Source organism: Zosterops lateralis (assembly GCF_965231275.1).
Source record: "Zosterops lateralis genome assembly, chromosome: 3".
NCBI lineage: Eukaryota > Metazoa > Chordata > Aves > Passeriformes > Zosteropidae > Zosterops > Zosterops lateralis.
The window spans coordinates 113,369,394-113,394,998 of record NC_139764.1 but is presented as its reverse complement, the minus strand read 5'-3'; the positions used below and the strand labels follow the sequence as shown (position 1 = coordinate 113,394,998).

Genomic DNA, 25,605 nt, shown 5'->3' with positions numbered 1-25,605 from the left:
CCAGTGCTGCACCTGGTGCTGCACGGCTTCCTCGGGCTCAGGAGCTCCTCAGGGTCCCTTCCAGAGCAGCCAGAGGACCCTTCCCTCTCTGCCCCTGCCAGCCTGGGACAGCAGGAGCACACTCCTGCCTCGCCCCCAACCAGCAGGAACGTGCACACTGCAAACTGAAACCATCTGGACTCCTGACTCCATGACAGGAGGGACCCAGCCAGGGCTGGACAAGGCCTGATGTACTTAAATAGATCAACCACAGCAAATAACAACAAATATACATCCAGTCTGGCAACATGCAAAGATATTCCAAGAAGTAATAAAGGGTGATACATTGGGGTCAAGTTCACTTACGGGAGACACTTCCGTCTTCATTGCCTAATCTAAATTGGTTCAAACTTTATTCATGAGAATCTTGTTCTTAAGAGTAATCATTTTCAGTACATGCATATTTAGCCAGGGCTTTTTGTGGTGTGTCAGCAAACCACAGTGTCTTATCATGATTGGAAGATATATCAATTGAAATATAGAGTAGGAAGAAGATCATATTTTTGGAGAATAAACACATGATCATTTGTGAAAGAATTCACACCAGGAAAAAGAAAGGGAGAATTGAAATATAAGTGCTATGTAACAAAAGGTGAACCAGAAGTAATACTGTGATGAGACATGCAAATAAAGCAATCAAGATAGCTGAGTCAACAAGATATCAGGGCACGTGAGATAACGTGTGCCATAAATTGCAAGATAGCACGTCTCAACAGAACTTGCAAACTGTAAAATGAGATAGAAACAAGTTACACTGATAAACAAGAAGCACCAGGCATGCACTGAAGATAAAGGTAAAGTGATCAAACATGAGGAAGACTATGGGAGCCTTCTTCAAGAGACCATCAGAAGACTGATGACCACGACAGACGGAACTGAGGCATGTGTGAAAACAACAAACTGCTATGAAACCATGGCAGAGTTTGATGCAATTATGAGTATGCCAATGATATGTTGTGACATTGAGTGGAAGGAATTTTTCAGATGTAACTATAGGCTAAAGAAGACTGGGTGAGATTTTGGTGATCTCCCTCACCCCCTCACTCCCAGCAGTAAATAAAGCAACACCTGCTCTGGTCTGACAATAAAGTTTTATTTTCTTGCCCAGTTTTGGGCTTTATGAGAAATGATAGAAAATCCAAGTGCCTGTTTTCTGCAGGATCCTAAAGTGGCCATTAACTGTTGTAATTCTTTCTGAGCTAATCACGGCTCCACATGCATGATTCCAGCACTCAGTCCAGACTGAAGACATTGGTGTGGAGGAGCATGGGGGCCAGACTGGGAGGCCTGTGCAGAGATCAGGGAATCGAGGTGCCACAGAGAGGGAGCAGCTGCTGCTTTTCCAGCTGTGCTGTGAGTGGACATGCTCCTCCACACCCTGGAAGAGCTCTGGGAGCAACGGAGCCCTGGGAATTCTCCTCATCTCCTCCCTCTCTGTGACAGACACCAGACAGCCCCAACTCGGGAGTCCCTGCCCAGCTGCGCCCCTGGCCCAGGGCAAAGGGAGAGGCAGCAGGAATTCTGAGAGGATTTGCCCAGGAAGCAGCGGGACAGAGCAGAGAAGGACAAGAGGGCTGGAAAAGTGGCCAGTGCCAAGGGGGCTCCCCTCTGTATTGGGTTTTACATGGGCTGGTTTTTGGTAGTGAGGGGGCCAAAGAGGTAGTTTGTGTGAGAAGCTGCCAGAAGCTTCCACCATGTCCGGCAGAGCCAGTCTCTGATGGCTCTGAAGATGGACATGCTGCTGGCCCAATTAGAGAGGCTGGAAACGCCTCTGTGATGACTGAAACATGGTGGAAAGAACTCCACAACTAACAATACTTGTCAGACAGGTATGTATTTATGGACATTGAGATGTGTGGCAAATAATTTCACCAAAGACAAGCATGAACAACAGAGACCTTGCCCTCCTTATTATTTCCTAAGGTCTTACATATGCATGACATTCCACAGTCCCCCTTCATACATATTCATTCCCTGACCCCGCCCATCTTCGCTTTGTATCGTAATTAACTCCATGCGCTTCTGGGCATGCTCAGTTCGTTTTGGTTGTCTCTGGGGGTCTCCAAAGGATGAAGGAACAGATTCTTCCTCAGTTCATCTCTTCACCTTTATTTCTCTCATGTGTGCTTTGGCCCTCTTGGCATATTTTCAAGGGAACACACTACCTTAGAGTCTGTATTCTTTTCTTTATCTGCATTCTTAGTCCTGTTATTCTGCTGTTAAGACTAATTCTTCTGATTATCACCGGAAGCTCCTGGTGCTTGTAGTACTTAAAAATGTGATCTCATGTATATTCTAAAGCACTATTTGAAAAACATTCTAACATATTGTGCATGTTCTTAAATTTACTACAAAGGGTCAGCTGGAATTTTCAAATCTTTGTCTCAATGACACATTTAAGAAGAAAATCAAACCAGCACTTTAACAGTTTTTTCCAGGGCTGGTGAGCCGTTCCCCCTGGGCCATCCCGGGGCAGCGCTCAGCGAAGCGCCCCAGCCGCTATTTCGGCACGGCCCATGAGGAGCTCTGTCTGCCTGGCCTCCCTGAGCCAGCCCCACCACGGGCACAAGGGAAGGGGCAGCAGCAGCTTCTCCTTCCTGGTGCCCCACAGGAAGAGAGGCGTTAAATAGCAGAGGCCATGTCGCCATCAGTGGAAATAAGGCGAGTGATTCCATGAAGCCAATCTTAAACAAAATCAATAGTTGTAAATCAGACCAATCATGTCTATGTTGTTTAATCATGTATCTTAGCCTTTGGGCTGTTCCTATCAAATCACTTCTATAGTTTTTATCAACTCTTTCCCAGATCTCTAAGTCAGTTGTAGAGAAAGGAATTTTGACTAACATTGTTTGCTTCCCGGGTCCTACTGCCTCCCGTAAAGGGGCTTGTATTACCTCTTTCATTTGTTTCCTAGTTCAGGATGCTATGGGGCCTCTCGTGCTTGTGGATAGTCTCTCATCATCACAATCATTATCAAGCAATAGGGGATACAACGTTGAAACAAGATGTGAAAACTGAAGTGGAAACACAGAAGCAAATGAGTTATTGCTGTCCTCGAAGATAGAATAGATGAGGAAATAGTTACAGAAGGAACAGAAAGAGGGAAAAAAGGCTGGGAGAAAAAGCTGAGCTAGTGCAGACTTACAATTCTGTGTATGAAGCCAGACCCTTTATAAAAACCAAGGCAACCACTGGACCTCAGGTTGGACAGGGAAATGGTACCCAAAAGACAACCCCATATGATCCAATTCAGATGGCTGATTTACAAGAATGCTGTGGCCATAGGCCAAGTGAAACTGAAACTGAAAGTGAGTATTTGTGGCGTGTTTGTTTAACTGGAGGAGACTGAATCCTGTTAAGTGGTGAAGAAACCAGAAGATTCTGGGGTCCTGGTGTTATTTTATCTTCTGGCCCTGTTCCCCCAAATGATCTCCATTCATTAACAACCAGGGTGGCATTCTGGGCTGCAGAATGGATGTGCAGGAGAGAGGAGAGCCTCTGGAAACACCTATGAATTCTTTGCCTGAGCTCTCCCCTGCTATTACCAAAGCTGCCTTCATCCAAGCCATGCATGAGCATCGACCTGGGAATGCTCCTATTACTGCAGCCGTGGACTGTAATATGTAAAATCAAATAATTAAGGGGGGGGGCCCTGCCTTACTCAAAACCTACCTTATCACAAAATGAGATGAAATCAAGAGAGGCACAGCCTTTAATGCCCAATTGGTCAGAGGTGGAGGAGCAACCTTAAACCCCAGGGAAATCCCCACCTGGGCAGCATTAATGCACAGTATAATAAACCTGGGCTGCAGTGCCTTGCAGTGCAAATTTAACAGCTACATCACAAGCAGCTGCACACCCATGGAAGGCAGTGCTGACATAAAAGACATGTTCTTAGTGGTTCACCTACAAGAGGAGGATATAGAGAAATTTGCTTTTTCCCTGGGAAAGTCCAGGATATCTTGTAGGCTTCCTCAGGGCTATAAACATTCATCCACAGTTGCTCATGCTGCACTTGCTGAATTCCTGCAGACACCCCCCTAGATGTGAAGGTCTATCAATATAGAAAGAGGAAATCCTAATTGGGGCAGATTCCCATGAAAAGCAGCAGCTGGATGGGGAGCATTGCATGAGGCAGCAATTGAAATCCCACCTGAAAAATATCAAGGGCCAAGTCAAGAAGTACAATGTTGGGGTACTTGGTGGATAGCTGGCAGTGCAGTAGTTCCCCCAGACACTTTAAAGGAAATTGAACAAATGCAGATGCCCCAGACAAAGAAAGAATTGCAACAGTTAATGGGCAGTTGAGGATACTGGAGAAAACAGGCCCCTGGATTTTCTATCATTGCTCATCCTCTGTACTCGCTTTTACACAGAAGAAAGCTGTGGGAATGGAATTCAGAACTTAGGAGGCAGTCAAAATGCTAGTACTGGAATTAAAAAACATATCAATCACTGGGACCAGTGCATCCCCACAATGCTGTTATAGCAGAATGGAGTTTTCCAGAGCATGGTACCCACTGTGACCTGTTTCAAACTAGCCCTGATGGACCAAAGAGTCCTTTGCTGTTTAGTTCTACAGCATTTAAAGTGATAGAACTGGGATATTTTGAATGGAGAAAGGGACTCTTATCCTTAGTTCAAGTGTTAAAAATGGGCGGAGATAATATTTTTCTCCTTAAAATGCCTTTATTAATCAGCTCTTACAATGGTGGCTCGAGGGATTTTTGCAGCCCGGTTCGCCCTTGAGGAGGAGGGTCCTGGTCAGCTCTGCAGCAGGAAGTTCAACAGAGCTGGAGAACTCTTCCCTCGTCAGGAGTCTCCCCAGAGTTCTGATTTCCGTTTGTTTGCCTCGGGGTCTCACCTTTTGTTTGGTACTTTTAGGTTACAGCGAGTTACAAAAAGTGGATTAATTAGCTCTATTGATGCTCTAGGGTATATACAGCTTAGTATTGGTTTTTGAGGGTTTAAATCTTACTTAGATTTATCTTTATAGAGGGTTTTTGGTGTTAAAAAGGGTCCCAGAATGCATTTGGGATTTCCAAACTGCATGTTCTACGGGGTCGCCCCGGGGGCGCAGGGACTGCAGGGACTGTAGCAGCCTCATGGCAATTTCGCAACAGGTATCAGCGAGATGGCTGCGCTCGGGGAGCAGGCATCTCGGAGGTCCTGCGGGCTCGATGGTGGCGGTGGCAGTGCTTTAGCTGCGAACTGCCATGGTTTTGGGGAAGCGGGTTCTTTTTGGAGCAGGGCGGGGTGGGGGCCGTCTCGTCGGTAGAGACATGCCAGCAGCGGCAGTGGCAGGCTAGGAGTCACGGGCTCTCTGCGCCGGGCTCAGGCCGGGGGTGGGCTGGTCGCCCTGTTGGTATGCCGCAGCAGCAGCGGTGGGGGGAGAAGGTGCGGGCAGCTGGCATCCGCGGGGGTCGGGGGCGTCTCTGAAGCGACGGGTGAGCCCACTCCGGCGTCAGAGGCGGGGGGCCTGCGGGCAGCCCCCCCTCACTGCCCCCCCCCTCCAGGGGTACTATGGAGGTGGCTTTTTTACTGTTACAATACAATTTAAGATTATTACATTTAAAATATTAATACACTTATTCTATGACAATCAAGAGTTTCAACTTTTCAAATCTTTAACATTTCTAATTTTCATTTTTATCACACTGACAAAGAAGCACTTAATTTTGCTTCACAGAGCAAAGGTTGGCCCCTATACAGGAAAACCTGTGAAACTATTCTTACAGAATGCCATCAGTGTAGATTAAAATGACAATTGGATCATCCTGCTAAAGCTCCACCCCCACACATCAGTGCAGGAAAAGCTCTGTGGCCCACAAGGTAAATTGTTTACATGGGGCCACTCAAACCCTCTGCAGACACCACCACGTCTTCACTGGGCAACCAGGGGAGAGTGGCCGCGTGTGGCGCGGGGAGCTGGTGCCTGGCTTTCCCTGCACGGAGCTGCATTGGGGTTTGCTGCTGGGGCCTGGTGGGGTTTTTTTGCCATTTCTACCAGATGTCAACATGGACTGCTGCTCAACTGGACCTGCCTGCCTTCACCATTTCTGCCAGCTGCCGGAGAGTGAGGCCGAGGGCCAGTGCTGCAGGATTGGGCTTGCCTGCCCACACTGTTTTCTCCCACTGCTCCAGGGTTATTGCTACACTTTGGTTCATCACCATGGGTCTGCTGGCCTCTGCTGTTCCACCCCGCTGCTCCAAGGTTCCTGCTGCCGTCCAGCTCGCCACAGGAGAGGCACTGAGAGCGGCTGCTCCCTATGAGTTTGACTAAATGTCATGAATGGGCCAAGAGACCAGCTCCAAAGTGATTTCAGCCTTTATTAAAAGAACAGCCTGGGGAGGGAGCCTGGTGCACACCACCGCTCCTCCCGAGAAAACTCAGAGGAGGAGGCAGTCAGTTCTGTCATTAGGCATCCCTGTACAGGATCTGGGTCTTCTCACCTCACGAGAGTCTCCAGAAAGACACTTTCTTGCTCTTACTCCAGGGGTGTCATGCTGGTCGAGTTCTGTTTAAGTCAGGCAACAAGGTGAAATGGTGGTCAGATGTTCCTTACTGTTTTCCTCATTCAAAGATGTTGTGTAGATTGTTATTAGTACTTGGGTTTGTTGGTTTTAGGGGTTTTTATCTGCCAATTTAACTTCCGCCTGATGCTAGGCCTTATGGGAGTCCCGTGTTTACGTCGGAGGTGATGTAATCTTCTGACATCATGGGTACAAAGGGAGAAGCAGAGTGATACTCAGTAAGGGGGGTTTACATAATAACTTCCATAACTTATGAAGCATCTACAGAACATTCTAACAAACAACTATGTAACTTAATATTGAACCACATCATTAACCCTTTGAAACTTTATTTTCTACAGCAGGAGGAGCCATCTCCCCTCTACCCCCTCGCCTGAGCCACCATTACCAGCAGAGAGGCTGCTGAGCTCCCACCACAGCGCCCCCTGCAGCCCCGGGGGAATCATCACTCCTGCCCTGCCCCAGCCAACGCCCTCTGCCGGCTGCAAGGAGTCACTGCAGCCTTGGCCTCGCTGGGCCCGCCAGCGCCCCTGCTGGTTGTGGTCATAACTGCACCAAAGGGGAAAGCTGGACAGGCAGGAAGAGGCTGCTTGTGGCTTTTCTGGTTTTATTGTTGTTGCTGCTGTTGTTGATTGTTTGTATTCATATATATTTGTATATATATAATGGCTTTTCTGCTTTTATTGTTGTTGTTGCTGTTGTTGTTTGTTTGTATTCATATATGTGTATAAATATATTATAGTGAAGAATTGTTATTCCTTTCCCCACATATATTTCTGAAAGCCCTGTAATTTCAGATTTATAATATTTTGGGAAAGGAGAGAGGGTCATCTTTTCCATTCCAGGAAGGTTCCTGCTTTTCTTCGCAGACTTGCCTCTTAAACCAAGACAGCCCCCCAGGCCACAAGGGTCCCGAGGGAACAAAGCCATGTGGGAGGATGCAGGGTGTCCACAAAGAGTGCAGTCCCCAGGAGAATAACCCTCCCTTTTCCCTATCCTTACGGTGATCTCCAGCTCATCGTTCTCATCTCTGGCCACAAACGGCCACCAGCCCTTGACCCTCTTCTGCTTGAAGAAAGAGATCATGGGCAGCTCAGCCTCGCTGGTCACCATCTCCAGGCTGCACTGCTTGGACATCTTTGCTCCCCAGGGGATGCAGTTCAGATCCACCTAAATGGCCCCTGGCAGGACAAAGGGGAGAAGAGAGGTTGGAATGCAAGAAGGCCACCTCCTTGGCCACCTCCTTGGCCACCTCCTGGACCAGCATCTCCTGCCCTGGGGAGCAGCTTTGAGCCAGCTCTGGGAAGGAGAAATGGGCTGTCTTGGCTACAGGAGCGCTTCAGAAATAATATTCACCATTATGAATACAAATCTGGTTACCATTACTATTCCAATTTGTACCAACCCTTTTCTCCATTGGGTAAGTCCTAAAGGATTCAGCATGGTAGCAATCCGTGATTCAGGATCTAATCCATCAAACCATTGTGGTTGCAGAGATTGAAAGAATTCTCCCCTCTGTTCACTTACTTCTCTCATTTTAGCTCTTGCCTCCTCACTGGAGGATGAGGCATTGTCAATAATTGTACAACATTCGGCTTCAGACAGTTGTAACATTCCCCATACACCCTGTTTTTTCAACAACAACATATCTAGAGCTAATTTATTTTGTAATATCAATTTGGAAGCCTGATGGACGTGGATGTTTAGCTCTCCAAACATACGTTGTGTCCGGTTGCTTGGCAAATGAAATTGTCAAGTAATGTTTTCTAATACAATTTTTAGAGTAACTGAAAGGGGTGAAAATGTTTTCAAGCATTAGTGCCATTGTTTATCAAGTGGTATAATAATTCAGAATTTGCCTTTTTGGTCTTTATGTTGCTTCTGAGGAAGGCACGCTACAGTAATTGTGTCTTTTGGATGCTCCAGCAAAATTGAAGATGCCCTTGGGACAGAGGGAGGGTTATTCTGACTCCACACCTCACTCCAGCATTCCCTGATTCCAGAGATAGGTAGGTATAACATTTTCCATTGAAGCACCCCCACACCATTCCTAGGAGAGCTGAGTACTTGGTTTCTTTACAACAGGTTTTATCTTTAAAATCAAGAAGGGTGATTTTTGACTCTGTATTTAATAAGGCACCTTGGATTGGGAAACAGGTGACAGGAATTCTGCTTTGGTTAACTAGATGTGAGCTGTAGGGCTCATCTTGATTTTTCCAGCCTTTTGAGGTGTCTCCCCAACAATTACATATGTCCCATGTTAATGTTTGGACTCAAGACAGAAAAGCCTTTAGTGTTTCCATTGCTATTCCTTCCCCAGTAACCAACATCTCACTTTAGCTGTTATTTGGGGCTGTGAGTATCCCCAAAGCACCCCATCCCCTGCAAATATACCCTTAAACAAGGGTACATGGAGAAAGCATCTTTGACTTTGAGGGTGGACACTTGTGCTCCAATATCTGTGAAAAAAGTCGTGGGGACTTCATGGGGACCAACAGCACAAATAATTAGTAAATCTCATTTGAGTTTTTAGTAAGCCTTCTGATAAAAAAGCCATCCTTTCTCCTCTGCCTGACCTGCTGGGGATGAAGAACAGCCTTTCCTGACATCTTTTCCGTTTGTGGATCTTCTAACGGAGGAGCCGTAGTGGGGGAGAAACATCAGCTGATCCCTCCTTTGTCAGCCACCCCTTTAACTCCTAACTCCAGGTTATCACTAGGCTGACCATCCATAAGTGTTTTCAGGATCCCCTTTTGCAAACCAGACATCCAAAGACTATTTCTTCTTTTTCTGTGTTCATCGTTCGTCCTCCCTGTCCAGGAGAAAATACCACCTTTTTGGGTGTTGTTAGGGGCATGGTTGTTTTCCATTCACATCCATCACAAAACTGATTTGGAATCAGTGGAAGCAATGGACTATATTTTCTGCCATAATTCCTACTCATAATTCATAACCAGTTCTTCTTCCACTGCTCCCCAGGCCCAGGTTTTACACGCTCTGTGACTGTGGTCACGGGTTATCGCTCCTTCCAGGGTGGCAGCAGCTCTTTCCTCATTTATGAGGTTTACTCTCTAACCGTGGAGCTGAACACCTACAGGTTTTAGGGACTCTGGAAGTCCTCTGACATGGGGAGGGGGGGCGGGGGGTGTCTTCCTTTCAGAATCTACTGGTATCACCTTGGGAGATTCATGTTGAAGTTTTAATTCTTGGTCATTCATCATTTGCAAACAGGCAGCTTTTTGCACGTTCTCCTCACTTTGATCAGTAGTTCCCGCTGTCACCAGGGCATTTCCCATTTCCTGGGGATTTAATCCACCAGCCCTGTAAGCTGCTCCCTGTGTAAGAGACCAGGGAGCTCAGTTGTCTCCTGCAGCCAGGAAGACTCTGAATGCCCAGTACTCTTCAGCCTTTTTATTTGACAATAAAATGTGATCACCTCCACTGAGGGATGCTCTCCAAGTCACTTGTTCTTAGACTCCTTAGAGGTTTGACCATATTCATTTATAATATAGCTAATTCAGTAGCTGTGTACAGGACTTCTTGGGTTGTTATTTGAGGTGAGTCATCCTTTGAGCCATCATAGACATATTCAGTTTTAATTAGTGGCCATTGTTACCAAAATCAGCTTGAGAGAAAAGTTCTAACACAGTTTTTAGTATTAGAAAGCAATCATTCTTTATTGCAGCACTGGTCATTTAGGGGATCCTTCCTCTAATCGAGTGCACTGAGCATGGAGTGAAAAGAGTTGTTCTCATACACACTGATTGCATGTTCATTAGCTGTCACCCCTGTTCCCCCCAGTTCAGCCCCCATTTACCTCATTTGTATATTCTCTAGAATGTTCTCCCTCTCCTGATCCCTATTGGTCCTGGTTTGCTGCAGTGCTCCAGCCCTGTTACCCTATTGGTTCCCCAGGGTGGCTGCCCCGCCTCTGCACCACTTTTGCCTGTTCCCATTGGCCCTTGACTCTCAGATCCGCCCCTCCTTCCCACTATTTAATCCTGTGCCCTCAGCCCAAGCTTGTCTTTGTCTTTGGATTCCCTTTGAGGCTCCATGAAAAACTCTTGGATTTCCATACAAAGACTTGTCATTCACCTCTTTCATCAGCCATTCAAGCAAATGTGCTCAGGATCCTGAAAATGCTGGTTGCTCTTTGGGATTTATTGAAGTGCACCACTTGAGGTAAGCCTAAACACATAACTGGGGCCCCTACTTTTTGTAGCAGCACAGTGATCTCACTGAGCCTAAGAGATGAGGCTCCTGGCATCTCCACTCCCACTCTGGCTGGGGGATCCAGCCCAAATCCCCTCCCAGCCCAGCTGTCCCCAGTCCCTGGCACTCAGCCCTTGCAGCACACACTCACACGGCCCAGCTCTGGCTCCTGTCACTGCCTCTGGCTCTGCTTGGCCAGGGCTGGGCTGGGCACAGTTTGGGCCCTTTCCCCTTTTGTCCCACAGGTTCCCAGCTGAGCAGCTCCAGAGCACAGAACCTGGCTGGGATCAACCTTCTCAGCCCTCTGTGTGTGTGACAGGCCAGCCTTGGTTCCCAGTGCTGCCTCCCTTGGCACCTGCCACTGACACTGGTTTCCCTGGATGTTGTGGTTTGGGGCTCCCTGTCCTCTCTGCTGTCCCTGCAGACAGTGAAGCCCCTCCTGGAGCAGAGACCCTGAATGGAGCAGACCCTCTGCTGCCACGCCCCATCTCCCAGACCCTTGCCCAGGGTTTTGCCACTCAGCAGGGTCAGCACAAACGAAACAGGCACCAATTTAAGGAATAGGTGTCATTTACTTTAATGCCAAACTGCCAAGAATCACAAAAGGATGAGCTCAGCAATGCACAGAATCATTCCTACAAAAGATTGCATACAGTGATTAAGAAAGATACATCATCAGTTACCCCAAGACTTGACCATCCTCCAAATCAGCTGGGGAGCCCCTGTCACAGCAAAGGACTGGAGAGCCCCTCTGGGTAACTGGGAATTACTGTGGTGTGTCCACCTGCAGGCAACGAGGCTTCCGACTTCATGGTGAGAGTGTCCTGTTCTTGTATTGTTCAATAAACAAGGTGACATCACTTCTACTGCAGGAATATTTGGTTTCATTCTCCTCTTGGGTTCCTCTCAAAGCCTGGCCAGGGCTCAAGGGGGAACCAAGGGAGTTCTCTTTGATCCTACACCCCCAAACATGGCCGGAAGTCAAATTTTATGCTCTTATCTGATTTCTAAATATGGAGAGGTAAATGCATGTTTCAATAATGAGCACATTCGTAGATCATATTGCTAATGATGCTTTGTTAATGAGCTGATGCATTTATATTATGACAAATACTTCCCTAAGAAGCAGATACATATAACATTAGGTTGAAACATATAACATTAGGTGAAAATTGCCTCAGGGCCTAATGTTCAGGCCTCAGGCAGGGCCTGCTGTTCACACCTTCGTAATTCACCCAGTGCCAGCCCCCTGTCCCCTGCCTGTCTGCAGCACACAGAGCTCCAATCACCCCCACCTGTGGCTCCCCTGAACACAAAGGAGACACAGAGCAGCACAGTCCAGATCAACTCCTGTATTAGCAGAGCCTGCAGGGGATGAGGCTGGAGCAGCCCTTCAGCCAGCTCTCCACCAGGGCTTGGCCCTCACATTGCCAGCAGGGTTGCAGCACCTGCACAGCAAAAGCCCCCGCAGTTCCCTGGGGCAGAGCCAGCTGCTGCCACCTTCTCCAGAGCACGGCTCCGGTGCCACCAGCCTGCCTGGACAGCACCAGCACTGCCCCCAGGGCTGCTGCAGAAGGTGCTGGCAGACACGATTCTCCACATGGGGCATTCCAAAGGCTGTTGCTCAGCACAGAGGCCAAGGACAGGAGCAGCTCCTGCCGGGGCTGAGGGCTGGAGGGAAGGGCAGCAGCCCCAGGCACCTGAGCAGGAGTGGCTGCCCTGGATAGAGACACAGCACCTCAGAGACAGGGAGTAAAAGCACTGCCTGAGCCCCAGGGTGGTCGTGTCACTGCTTTCCTGAGCCCAGAGGCACAACAGCTCCTGCTGGGAGAACGGCCTCAGTTGATCCAGGAGGCTGCAATCAGGGAGGAAAACCCAAAAGCCAAGCAGCCCAGCTTGCAGCCAGCATGGAGCTGGCCTCAGGTCCAACAGTCCTTTCCCCAAGCAGGACACCTCCTTGCTGCAGGAAAACTGCCTTTGGGGCACTGTCCCTTCTTGTCTCACAGCAGCTGATCAAAGGGGTGCCTGGAGTGCTGCCTTTGCCCTGGCCCTGGCCCTTGGGCTCAGGCTTGGCCACGAGGCCAATCACTCCAATGAGGGGGAAATGTTCATGGCAAGAAGGCAAGAGGATTCTGGCTTTATCATGAAGCAAGGGAACTGCTGAGTGATGGTCACGTGCCTTATTTCACCAAATTTGTAAGCAATTGGTTACCATTGTCTTCATTGGGCTTGGGAGCATCATCATTGCAACTGCAGTGTGTGGAGACCCTGGTACAAAGTTCTCCTAAACTGCAAAACTCTTGCAAGTCTTCCTCCACGTGGATGTGGTCTAAGGCTTTTCCAGCTCAGACAGTGCTTCCTGTTTGGTGATTCTCCGCCATGCCTCAGGGATTTCTCCTCTTCCCTGGAATTTCCTGTTGTACAAAGCTTCCAGCTGTGTCTGGAAATGAGACACAAACCATTTCCAGTACGCCTGCATGGATGGATCAGGAAGAATGTTCCAAGTGGAACAGGGAGGTCCAGCATCACGGTATCTCTTGTAGGGGATCCATACATTGTCACCAATTCTGAAACTGCAGTCACTTGCAACAAGGCTGGAACAAATATCAATCACCAGGTGGTCTGTCTGATGCCACCTGCTTCCCTTCACAGCTCGTGGGCGATGGAAGACCACCTGATGGTCTCCATCATGTCCCTGCATGGTGTTTGTGCACACAGCCCCACAAAAGGGACACTGCGCCCAGCACCCCGAACAATGCTCTGCCAGGATGGTGTGAGGTTGCCTTGAAAATGAGCTCATGTCAGCATGAGAAAATTCTTCCTGGAGCCTGTCCCTCAGGGTAGCTAGAACTTTTGTCATGACTCTTTTCAGGAACTCAATGTCTGTGACCTCCTGGTGCTCAATGCCCTTCAGGTCACTTCTGGGCAAGCTGATCACCTCACTCAGTTCCCTGCAAAATTCATCCAGCCAAAGAGAGACTTTGTCTTCTCTGTCTTCTCTGTCTTTCACAATTTGGGTTGATAAAAAAACAGCTGACAGGATGTTTCCATAGAGAAGACTAAGGGAGGAATCTAAAAACTTCTTCAGCCTCCTGCTCTCATCTAAACAGTAGCTCTTCACTCGTCTCTCAATGTAACCCTGAAAAAACTCTTTTGGAAACTTAAGGTACTGCTTGAAATACTCAAAATTTTCTTCTTCTGCCAGGTATCTCAGGATGAAAACTTCTAGGTTGGCTCTGTTGCCCTGGAAATCTGGGAATTTGCCCTGCATGTCCTCAGCAATGTCTTTAGCCGTCCTCTCATAGACGACCTGGCGAAGAGCTGGTTCAATCTTGTCACAAAGGAAACCAGCAAAAGTGGTGATCGAAGTGGCTCCTTGGCAGGAAATCTGGAAACATTGGAAGAAATCTTCTCTCTTGCTGTTCAGGTACACAACTGGGTTATTTGCATTTTGGAATGCTTCGTGCATGGCTTTAAATCTCTCTGCTGCCATTTTGCACAGATACAGAGATAAATCTATGCTGTACTCTCTGTTAAAAGTACATTTGGCATCGCTGGGAACAGAGTCCACACCTTTCTGTACTTCATTGAGTATTCCATGAATAAAACTTTGATTGTAATCACGTTTCTCCTGTTCTTTCTTATCAATGTTTGCCTTCACACTCTCTATGATGTTGTCAGTGATGTGCTGCAAGTTGACCACATCAGCGTTGGAAACGCTCCAAAGATCTGGGATAATGCGAAAAAATTTTGTCTTTGTGATGTGTTTCACCTTGTCAAAAGAAAATCCTCTGCCTTTGGGAAATGACCTGATCCGTTCTGGGAAACCTGGCTCCTTGAAGTGCTCTAGAAGGACATCTTCAATTTCTGCATCGATATCCACCCGTTTTGGAGGAGGAGCAGTACCAGAGACTTCCAAAATCCAACTGTTCCAGACACAAACAAAGTTGTCTCTCAGTTCTCTCTCACTGAGGCTCTTCCCTTTCAGAGTCACAGCCAGCTTCCTACTCCTTTTCAGGAGCTCCTCTTCATATTCCAACTTCCTTGCATCCAATTTCCTCTGCTCCTTCTGTAGCTCCATAAGATTCTCACATTTCTTTTTTGTTTCATGAAGAAGAGTCTCTTTTAGTTCTTTCAGCTTCAGCTCTGTGCTTGATTTCCACTGCACCAGTATCTCATGGTCTTTGTCTTCCCTGAAATACTTTTCTGCTTCTTTCTCAATGGCATCACTTGTCTCTTGCACCAGCCCTTCAAGGTGTTCTCTGGTCACATTCTGCAAGTCCCCATTCCGAATTTTGTTGTCCAGTCTCATCTGCACATCTAAGATGTGACTCCTCAGCCTCCAGGTCCACTGACTAAAGGCACTTTCCAGTTTCCTGTATGCAGCAATCTCCAGGGAATTCTTGAAGCTGAAAACAAAGTTTTCATTCAGCAAAGCATTCCACAGGTCACCAATCCGATCTTTCAGACTCGAAAGCCTCAAAATGCTGCGCTGCGACTGCTTCTGGGCAGCCTGGAAGATTTTGCTCTTGAGTTGCTGGACGTTCTGGCTGTAGGTGGGGTTGGGTGGTGCCATTGGAGGATTTCCTTCCCACAGGTGAGCAAAGTAGTGAATATGAGTGTTCACGTCAAAGCCAATGACATCGCTGAAGGAGGAGATGTCACAGAATTCCTGCTGAGCAGCTACCACGGTCATTTCATCCAGCTTTTCCTGAAAGCGCCTTTGTCCTTCCATGTTCTGCTCCTTGGCAGTTGCTTCTCCCACGTTTTGGTGGACAAAGATGCAGCTTGGGGAAAGATTGACTTTCTTCATCCTCAGGAAAGCCTGCACAGCAATCTGGAGAACATCTTGCATTTCTGATGGATTTTCTCCAAAGATATTGATCACAGTCAAGTTGCCAACACCAATGACAAAGGTGGCCAGCTCGTTGTCATGGTTCAGGGACTGTTTATTGGCCATCTCAATGGCACGAAGTCCCTCTGTGTCAACCACCAGCACAAAATCAAAGCCCAAGTCTTGCTGCAGCTCCTGGCCCACTGGGATCAGCTGCATAAAGGCTCCGCGGGTGCATCTCCCCGCGCTGACGCTGAACTGCAGACCAAACATGGCATTCAGCAGGGTGGACTTGCCCGTGCTCTGGATGCCCAGCACGGAGAGCACAAACACTCGTTTGTCCCCCAGCCTCTCAATTAAGCTGTCAAAGATTGCTCCCACCCAGCGCAAGGGCAGGTAAGAGGCGTCCCCATCCATCAGCTCCACAGGATATCCCAAAACCATCAGCTCTGCTGCAATTTCTGGCAATTTGACAAAATTTGAATTCTTTGTCTTCATTGAATCCAGAGCTTCATAAATCTGCCCTACCTCTCTCAGGAGGTTCTCCACGCTGATGGAGGAATCATTGATTTCCTCAGAGAGGGCATCCAAGCGTCTCACCAACTCAGCATTTATACTGCTTTTTTCCTTGTTTTTCTTTTGTACCAGGATTTCAGTCCATAACTTGTGATAGTCTCTCCTCAGTTCCTCAAGGCGACCGCAGGACAGCTCATCCATAAAGACCTTCATCCACTGCAGGAAGTATTTCTTGCTCTCTGCTGGCTGGGTCTGGAGAAAGACAAGGAATGATTTCATCAGTTGGTTTAGAGGGAAAGCTTGCTCAAGTTGCTTGCTTCTTATTGTTTTTTTCTCATTTTCAATTTCGCTGCGATGATGCTCAATGCTCTTCTTCCCCTTCTCCTGCAAGCGAGTGAGTTCTTTGTCCTTCTTGCACCACTCGTTCCACAGTTTTCCTTGAAGCGGCAGCAGCTTGGATTTGATCTCAGACAGCTTCTCTTTCTTCAGAAGGTCCACCAGCTCCTTGGCCTTTGCTTTGGCTGTCACACACATGGGTTGATCTGCATCCACTACGAATCTGTGCTGATGAGCTTTGCCTACAAACGAATCCAGGCTGAAATGTGGATTAGACCCTTCCAGGAGATTCCCAACTGTCTTGGTCAGCTGGTCTATTAGTTCTGCTTCATTTCTGTTCTTGATCCCTATTGTTACGGTTTTGCTGGCTTCTCCAGATACAAAGCTGTCTTTTTCCGTGAGAAGACAAACCAAAGGCCTTTGTGACTGCCACAGGGCCTGAAGAAGCCCTTTCCCCCTGCTGTCCATGTGCTCCAAATCAGACACAAGAGCCACGTTGACAGCAGATATCTCCTGCAGGAACTGCAGCTGTGCTCCGTGATCCCTGGCATCTCCATGCAGGTTACAGAAAGCCACGCAGCACTCAAAGGTGTCATCGGGGCTCCCGCGGGGGCAGTACCAGGCGATCTCCACCACCCCTTCCATCAGCAAACGCGCTCTGGTGCTGCCCCTGCAGTGGCGGTGGAAGAAAGTGTCGTGTTTGCGTCTGCTCAGCAGAGCGTTCAGGAGCTGAGACTTGGAAGAGGAGGCCGAGCTGCCAATGCGGATGAAGGACACGATGGGTGTCTGGGCCTGAAAGATGAGTTTGTTGTTGTAATTCTTTGTTCCGGCCTGCTTTCCTGACTTGTCCGCCTCTTTCCAGCTCCTTTGGATTTGGCTGAGAGCGTAGAGCGGGAACTCGATGTCTGAAGTGCACGGGTTGGGCAGCAGCAGAGGCACTGCCAGTTGGCAGAAGGCCAGCTTGGTTGCAAGGGTCTGTCTGAGGAAGTCATCAGCACAATGGAAAATGGCCATCTGCAGGTCCATGGGGTGCACATGGCCATCCCTGCTTACATGTTCAGGTGCTCCTCCCATCAGATTATCAAGAAAATGTTCAAAGGAGTGTGACTGTTGGTGCTGTTTTTCTCTGGTTTTTGACACGTGTACAAGTCTTGAGTTGCTCTCATTCCAGCAAGTCAGGTACCTCACCTGGTAATCCACAGTCAACAGCTTTTGCAAGAAGCATAATGGCAGTTGTGTGTCTTTGCTGGGCTGGCTGTCCTGCAGAGATATCTTGCAGATGGTGTGGAAATCTCCCATCCCCATTTTTCTTGGATAGTGACTTTCGAGTCCAAGGCGCTTGAGCAACTGGAGAAACTCCTGGTTTGTACTGGCTTCATTCACTTTGGATTGGCTGCTGTCTGACTTGGACTTGGATTGACTGAGGGGCTCAGGTGTTGCAAAAGTGTCTTTCAGGTCACTGACTATGTTCTCCGTCCTCTGTTGATCCCATTTGTCATCCAAGCACCCACTGATCAAGGAATGCAAGTCCCGTTCCAGCCTCTCCCAGTCTTTTCTTTCACTGTGCTTTTGGAGGAGATTATTTACCCGTGTGGACCACAAGCCTTTCATGTGATCTTCCATGAAATCTAAACGCTCCCTCTTCTGCTCAGGGGATAGCTCTTGACTTTCGGATGTCACAGTCAGACCCATCAGCAGAAGGGAGGCCTCAGCTCTGTCAGCATCTTGCTCCTTCAGGTTCATGTACTTCGCATGTGCCGCTTCCATTTCCTTGGCCATGTACTGAATTTCTGGGTGTCCAAGGAGGTGCTGGAAAGTGCTGCTTTCTACATGGTACCCTGTGCTGGTGGCAATCAAGAGCACCAACAGTTCCATGTCCTTCTGAGCCCGTTCCTGGAGAGACTGGAGTAAGGAATAGATGGCAAGGCTGCTGGTCAGGGTGGCTGATAGCTTTGCTTCATGAATGGCAGAAGCAGAGCTTCCTGGTGCATAGGTGACAGCATGGATGTGCTCCTTCATTTGCACAAGTGTTTTGATGAGCTCACCAAGCTCAGAGACTTTGGGAGGTCTGGGAAGTGACTGCCCAGGCTGGAAGATCCATTGCATAATGAAGGAAGCCTCAGGGAAGTCCTTGACAGAGTAGATATGAGGATCCAGGAGGCTTCTCAACATTACCTTGATAGAGCTGGTGTTTTCTGGAGGTGACTGCTGGCAGCTGCGCACGGTGTTCACCAGGAAGTCCTGCAGGGCTTTGTCTGAAAGGCACACGCTGATCCACACATTGTAGCTCCTGGTTTTTGCATTCAGATCATCTTTTAGCTCCATCAGCTCAATCAGCTTCTTTTCATCCACTGTCACCTCCCAGTTCTTCACAGTTCCCATGAAATCTCTGGCCTCTTGCACTGCAATTTCTATTTCCTCCCCAAAAATGGTGCCAATGCTCTGATTTGTCAGCTCTTTGTATGCAGCCCTGAGGGCCCTGGTCATCTTACCCACGGACTTAAAATCCCCACTGTGATTGTACATGATGACATCCCACACTGGGATCAGCTCAAAGCCACGGTCGATAACGCACCACGTTGTGTTATCAGACACCAGCCCCGTTTTCCACTGATGAAGAGAAGCCGTGTCTGGTGGGCCCCCTGTCTTAACCACACATAGCAGAATTGTTATATGGGAACTCCCTCTGTCTGTCCCCAGGACAGAAGCCTTTGAAGTGGATTTAGAACCATCTAGGGCCCTCGCAACACTGGTCCTGAAGCCAACCCAGCTGGCCCCAACAAAGCAGTTCAGTGCCTCAGATGTTTGTCGCTTCATCTCTTCCTCCTGCTCAACTCGGAATCCTACTGTCGACGCCTTCCACCAGAATATCCCCCCAAAGTGGAGGGGACCCTGGTTTACGTGGGACCCAAACCTGATGAAGAACCTCTCACACCTATCCAGCAGGGGGGCCTTGTCTTCTTGAGTGAAGCTCAAAAGCTGCTCCATGTCTTGCAGCTCCTGCAGAGCTGCATCCGAGAGGAGAAGCTGATGCCTTTGGAAGTAGCAGGAGGCCAGAGGGATGTACTGGTACTTGGTGCTGCAAAAATAGCTCGGCTTACTGTGGGACTTGTGGGTGTCCTGGGACTGTGAGGAGCTGATGTCATCTACACCAAATCCCAGATTACTCCCCCAGAATGAGGCTTTGGCAGAAACGCTCATGCTGAACCCCAGCTGCTCCATGGACTTGGTGAAAGTGGATTCTGTTGTAGAGGATGAGAACTCCTTCCTCTCTAGCAGTAATCCTTGCTCCAGACCGGTGAGCTGGAATCCCTCAGGAACCCTGAGGAGCTGCTCTCGCTTTGCCAGCACATCCTCGGGGTTGCTGCTTCTGTAGATGCCCTGCAGGGCCAGTCCCCCCGACGCCCGCCTCAGCACCTCCGTGTCAGGGATGTTCTCCATCCTGACTGCTGACAACTCCTGCTGCTCCAGATGCTTCTTGATGCTCTTCAGCATATCTGCCAAGGGTTTCTTTGGATGTGGCCAGAACTCTTTGGGAATCTCCATGGCTTGCCACAGAGTCTCTGCTTTCTCCCTCACAGCATCCTGGCTGTGGCTGTGGCTGTTGAGCATTTCTGTCAGATCCTTCAGGGCTTGTTTAGCCACTTCTTGTCTTTGCTTTGTCTTCTCCAAGTGCTTCTTCTGCACCTCTTTAGTGGTTGTTTTCTCATCTGTTATTTTCAGTAGTTTCTGAAGGGCCTTTTTCTCCCAGCGGTGCCGTACCTCACACTTCAACCTGAGGTAGTCTTTATATTCCAGATGTTGCAGGGCTTCTCTGCACTTGATTCCCAGGATCTGTGACACTTTGGGCAGCCAGTATCCTGCATCCAATCCTTCCTTCTGAAATGCCTCTGCCAGGAGCTGTGCCTTTACATCCCCCTCTTGTGCATCCTTCTGCAATGCCATGTCTGTGGAGGAAGAAAAGAGACTTTATCTAAGGTGCTGTAACAGGCCCCAGCCTCCTGGCAGAGGCTCTGCAGCAGCTGCAGCCCTGGGGATTGCTCCCAGCCGGCTGCTGGAGCCCAGCCTGGGATGGCACAAGAGCCAGGCTCTCATTCCCAGCACACGGGATGTGCCTGTTGCTTTCCTGTTTGCAGGATCAACCCTGAAGATGAGTGTGTATCCCAGAGACAGGACAGACACACAGACACAGAGACATATAGATTCTGCCACAGAAGCCTGCCCTGGACAAGGGGCTGCCTTCACCATCACCCACATCCTCCCAGCAGAACTCCTCAATCCACAAGTGCACACAGCCAGGGCCATTCCTTGCTCACTGGAGCACTGGCACAGCCCCTGTGCCCATCCAACAGCCCTGCCTGCATCCTGCACCCTCTGCCCAGCCCCACGCCTGCCCTGCTCGCTGCCTGGCCCAGCCTGCTGCTCCCAGCACCTGCAGGCAGTACTCACGCTCCCCCCATGGGCACCCCACACTCCCCAGAAACACTCTCCCCACGCCCGGCACGGCCACACGTATTATAACCCCAAGTTATAAGAACTATAAGTTACTCTATTACATTATTTTTAAAAATCATGATTGTTAAATTGTTTGTACCCACTTTGTAATCCCAGAACTTCCCTACCCCTCCTCCCTAAGAACCTCCTTACATGATCCAATAGGCCGTTGCAACTGTTTCTCATCTGACTGTCACAAGCCCAACTCCACCTATTTCTCTGCCTTTGTCACCGCCCACCTGCCAATCAACCTCCAGCACCGCCTGGTATGGAAATCCGAGAGCTCCAATCAGAACACTCCCATAGTGCATTGTGCACACTTGCTACTCTCCATAACTTTAAAGATACTCCAGGAGCAGGACAACCCCTGGACTGCAACAAGCCAGCGAAAGTTTCTGAGTTCCTGTGTGGGTGAACTCCCGGCTCTACTAGCAGCATTCTGCCGCGCTAAACCAGCAACACCTCCACAGCGGTGGACATGAGGACAACACCGGTGTAGGGCATTCTCTTGGGGTATCTCTTAACTAAAAAAGGCATTTAAAGGAGGAAACTGGGTCTCCTGCCTGTTTCTAACAGTCTTCAATGAAGACGTACCAACATCTCAATATCGAATTTTTATAGTTAACTGTGGCAATTTGGCAGACAGCCCAGCACTGGATACTGTCCCTTTTATCCTCTGTTAAACTTTAATTTAAAGAGTGAGCCTTGTTTTTCACACTGTGCAAAGGAGAGACTCCCGCTCAGCCCCTGCTATTTCTGCCACTGCCTTGGGGGTTTTTTGCTGCACTTGGATTCCCCACCCCGGCTCTGCAGTGGCGCTGAGAGCAGCTGCTCCCCGTGGGCTCTGCAGGGGAAGCCAACTCTCCTCTCCTTGTCCCCGAGCCGCCATTGCCGGCCCAGAGGCGGCCGAGCTCGCGCCACAGCGCCCCCTGCAGCCACGGGAGAATCATCGCACCCGCCCTGCCCGGCCGGGAGCCACCAGTGCCCCTGCTGGCTGTGCCCGGAACTGCACCGACGGGGCGGTGCCTGACAGGTGAGACACGGCTGCCATTGGGTTTCTGCCTTTCTTTGCTGCTGCTGCTGCTGGTGTTTGTTTCTCCTGGTGTATATATATCTATATATATCCTCCAGTAAATACCTGTTATTCCTTTTCCTGTATCTTTGCCTGAAAGCCCCACAGTTTCAAAGCTATAATAATATGGAGAGAAGGGGGTCATATTCTCTATTCTAGGAGGGTTCCCGCCTTCCTTGGCAGACACCTGTCTTTTAAACCAGTACTGGTCCATCAGTGCTGGTCACTCTTTATTGCAAAGTCCCTGAAGGACACAGCAGTCATGGGTCACAGCCACTACAGACTCAAGAGGGAAAGTCCTGCTTGTCATCCTAAATCTCCTTCCACAACACAGTAACCCATGGCAATTACCAAGGACAGCCAGATAATCTGAGCTTTTTGGATTTCAGGAAAGCTTTTGATCCTGCCTCTCCCAGGACACAGGCATGTCCCTTCCAACTCAGGCCATTCCATCATTCCACGATTCTCCCCCTAACAGACCTGCTGCTTTCACTGGGCACCTGCCTTTAAACCTTTGGGCTTTTTTGACAGTGTCATACAACCCTGAAAATTGTCCCAGTCTCAGATTACTTGGATACTGCAGAGATTTATTCCTTGCAAAAAATCCTTCTGAGCACTCAGCTTCCTTCCCACCAAGGCCACAACACTCTTACCATCACAGGTATCTACACAAAGTGCTTGGAGTCAGGTAGAGATCCGAGGACTTGGGCATCCTTCCAGAGCTTGCAGAGGCAGCTTTCTCTCAGCAGTCTCTGCAGATTTGGGCAACCTGAGCAAGGGCTGTAAGCTCTGACTCTCCTCACTCACCTCACAGCAGATGCTCCTGCTGCTCATAGCCTTGGCTTTCCAGCAGACACCGGCAGCCGAGGACCCCAGCTCAGGGGACACAGCACAGCAGCAGTGGCAGGTCTGGGACACATGGCAAGGTGTGGAGAAGAAGATGGGAACTAGCTGAAGAACTCAGGAGGAAGAGCAGCAGGCAGGAAAGCCCCAAAACCCTAAAGGAGAAGAGCTGATAGTCAGGAGAAGGCAACCCATGAGCATTTTGGGGAGCACTGGAGGCCAAATCTTTTTCCCCACCGGGGACAGCAGAAGCAAGAAAAGCCACTGGCTCGAGATAAGGGCAGTTCAGCAGCAGAGGAAAGCTGGGCATACTGGAAGAGCACAGGAGCGACTTCAGACGCCAAGTGTTCTTCTTGGGCACATGTCCAGCTCCTCTCTGGCCAGCAGAGCCTCAGTGCAGGACAGCTGCTCAGCAGGGGAACTGCTGGCTCAGGGTCACTGCTGGAGCTTGTCCACTTGAGCCACTGGTCCATGACCTGTCCCCTCCCAAATGCTCTTCCACAGGAGCACTCCCAGCATTGGTTCTGTCTCAGGAGCCTGAGGCTGCCCTGCACAACATTAACTCCAGCCCAGACACACCCTGAACCTGGCCCCAGGCAAGTCTCCCCTTATTAGTCCCTGCACGGCTTCCCATTGCTACAGGAATAGGGAAAAAGCCCCATGTGACTGTGTCAGTACCCACAGAAAGGCACTAAGCACATTCAGGGCATAACTCAGGACTGAGCTCCTCCTTGGAAGCAAATGAGGGAAGCAGCAAGGCTGGCAGCAGAACCTGCCATGGCAATGCCTGCACCCCATTTCATGGGAAAAGCCCTCCAATAGTGTTTTCCGCAGCCCTGCCCCAGGGAAAGGGCCTCTGGGAACACTGCTGCCTTTGTGGGGATGTCCCAGGGACCAAAGCGCTCTGGGTGCTGACGCTGAGACTGTAAGAGAGGAGAATCCCACCCTCCCTGCATGGGGAGGAAGAGGAAGAACTGAGCCCCTGGGCTTGGGGACAGAGCAGGATGTGCCGTGCCTGCCCCTCATCACCACAGAGCTGCCCTGCTCCCGAAGGAGCAGCTTGGGGGCCAGAAATCCCCACCATCAGTCCCAGGGCTCCTGCCTTCAGGGGAGCGCAGCCATCCGGCCCCACCTCTGAGCCCAGCCCCCCTCCCAGCTCAGCCCCGCAGCGCACACGGCTCCCCCGAGCTGCCCCAAAGCGGCTGCCAGCAAAGGCAGCTTCCTGCAGCCCACGGAGGAGCACACACTGCCCGCCCCCTGCCCTCACACCCCTCTTCTCCTGCCCTGCCATCTCCCCAGCCCTGCCCAAACACCGGCAACAGGAGGCAGGAGAGCGACAAGATCCCTCTGCCTGCTGCTCCCGGCCCCATGGCTCATCCCCAGGGCCCTACCTTCTCCCTCCGTGCTCCGCAGCTCCTGGGATGGGAGAAGCCCAGCACAGCCCCTCTTTATGTAGCCCTGACTCTTATCTGGGTGCGGTTTCACCTTAATTGGGGCACGAGGCCATTCCAGTAAATCAGGATTTTTACTGAGGCAGTGTGATAGTGGAGCCATTCTTTTGGAGTCAGGTAATTGAATTACAGTCCAAATTCCACCCCAGCTGTGGTTCAATTGGCTCACAGACAACTCCCATCCATTGCAGACCTTTGGCCCTTCACTACTCTCCAGATTGTTGGTAACAATATTGTAAACTGTGAGAGCTGGATATTCATTTATATAAAAAAAGCAGGAGAGGGACTTTGGACAAGGACTTGGAGGGACAGGAAAAGGGGGAATGGCTTCCCACTGCCAGGGGGCAGGGATAAATTAAATATCGGGATGGAATTGTTTCCTGGGAGAGTTTTGAGGGCCTGGGATGGAATTCCTGAGAAGCAGTGGCTGCCCCATTCCAAGACAGAGACACCTTCCACTATCCCAGGTCTCTCCAAGTACCATCCAACCTGGCCTTCCTTGGACACTTATCCAGCAGAGGAAGCAAAGTAGGAACAGTGCCTGGCTGCAGCTTTCTTGGCAGGGGACAACCCACACCTGACAGTCACAGAGTCCTGGGCTTTGGTAGAGGACATTCAACACCCGTCCAGAGCAGGGTGCCTGGACTGCTTTTCCCTTGGCATGTGGACACACAATCCCTGCTCCACAGCCTCGAAACAAGCACTGGAGTTTGGATATTGAGACCTGCAGCCTGCCAGGACCAGCCATCACCTGCCCCAGGCTGACAAGTCACCAGTGCTGGAGGAGACACCCCTGGCATTTCTCCGGCCTCAGGGGAAGCCTCAGCAGCTGCCAGGCAGGGCTGGCACACATCACCTACACAGCATGGATTTGGTCCCTCCCTTCCCAGTTTAGCTTAGCCTGTCTCCAGAGGGACATTTCCTACACCCAAGGAATTCCTCTCCTGCTGCAGGAGTGTTACAGGCACAGAGTCTCAGGATCACTGAGACTGGAAAAGCCCTCCCAGCCCAGCCAGTCCAATTTGTGACCAATCCCCACCTTTTCCCAGCCCAGAGCACTGAGTGTCACATCCAGGCCTGCTTTGGACACCTCCAGGGATGAGACTCCACCACCTCCTTGAGCAGCCCCTGCCAAGACCTGACCATCCTTTCCAAGGAGAAATTCCTGCTGCTTTCCAACCTGAGCCTGCCCTGGCCCAGCCTGAGGCCATTTCCCCTTGTCCTGTCCCTGTTCCCTGGGAGCACAGCCCGACCCTCCCTGGCTGTCCCCTCCT

General features: G+C 49.8%; 2 protein-coding genes across 2 annotated transcripts in view; both read right to left on the bottom strand.

Annotated features, from left to right (window-relative positions):
- Positions 1 to 12,718: 12,718 nt before the first annotated feature.
- Positions 12,719 to 25,605, bottom strand: part of LOC310907358 (interferon-induced very large GTPase 1-like) — a 41,842-nt gene continuing 28,955 nt past the window's right edge. The window contains exon 3 of the transcript XR_014589610.1: positions 12,719 to 12,779. The gene's annotated coding sequence lies outside the window, so the exon portion shown is untranslated. The remainder of the gene's footprint in view (positions 12,780 to 25,605) is intronic.
- LOC310907453 (interferon-induced very large GTPase 1-like) lies at positions 13,115 to 24,337 on the bottom strand (the record flags this gene model as incomplete). Its single annotated transcript, XM_083857670.1, has 2 exons — positions 24,272 to 24,337; positions 13,115 to 20,418 (listed from the first exon to the last, which is right to left on the bottom strand). Exon 2 carries the CDS (start codon positions 20,414 to 20,416, stop codon positions 13,115 to 13,117), a length of 7,302 nt encoding a protein of 2,433 aa, XP_083713796.1. The 5' UTR covers positions 20,417 to 20,418; positions 24,272 to 24,337.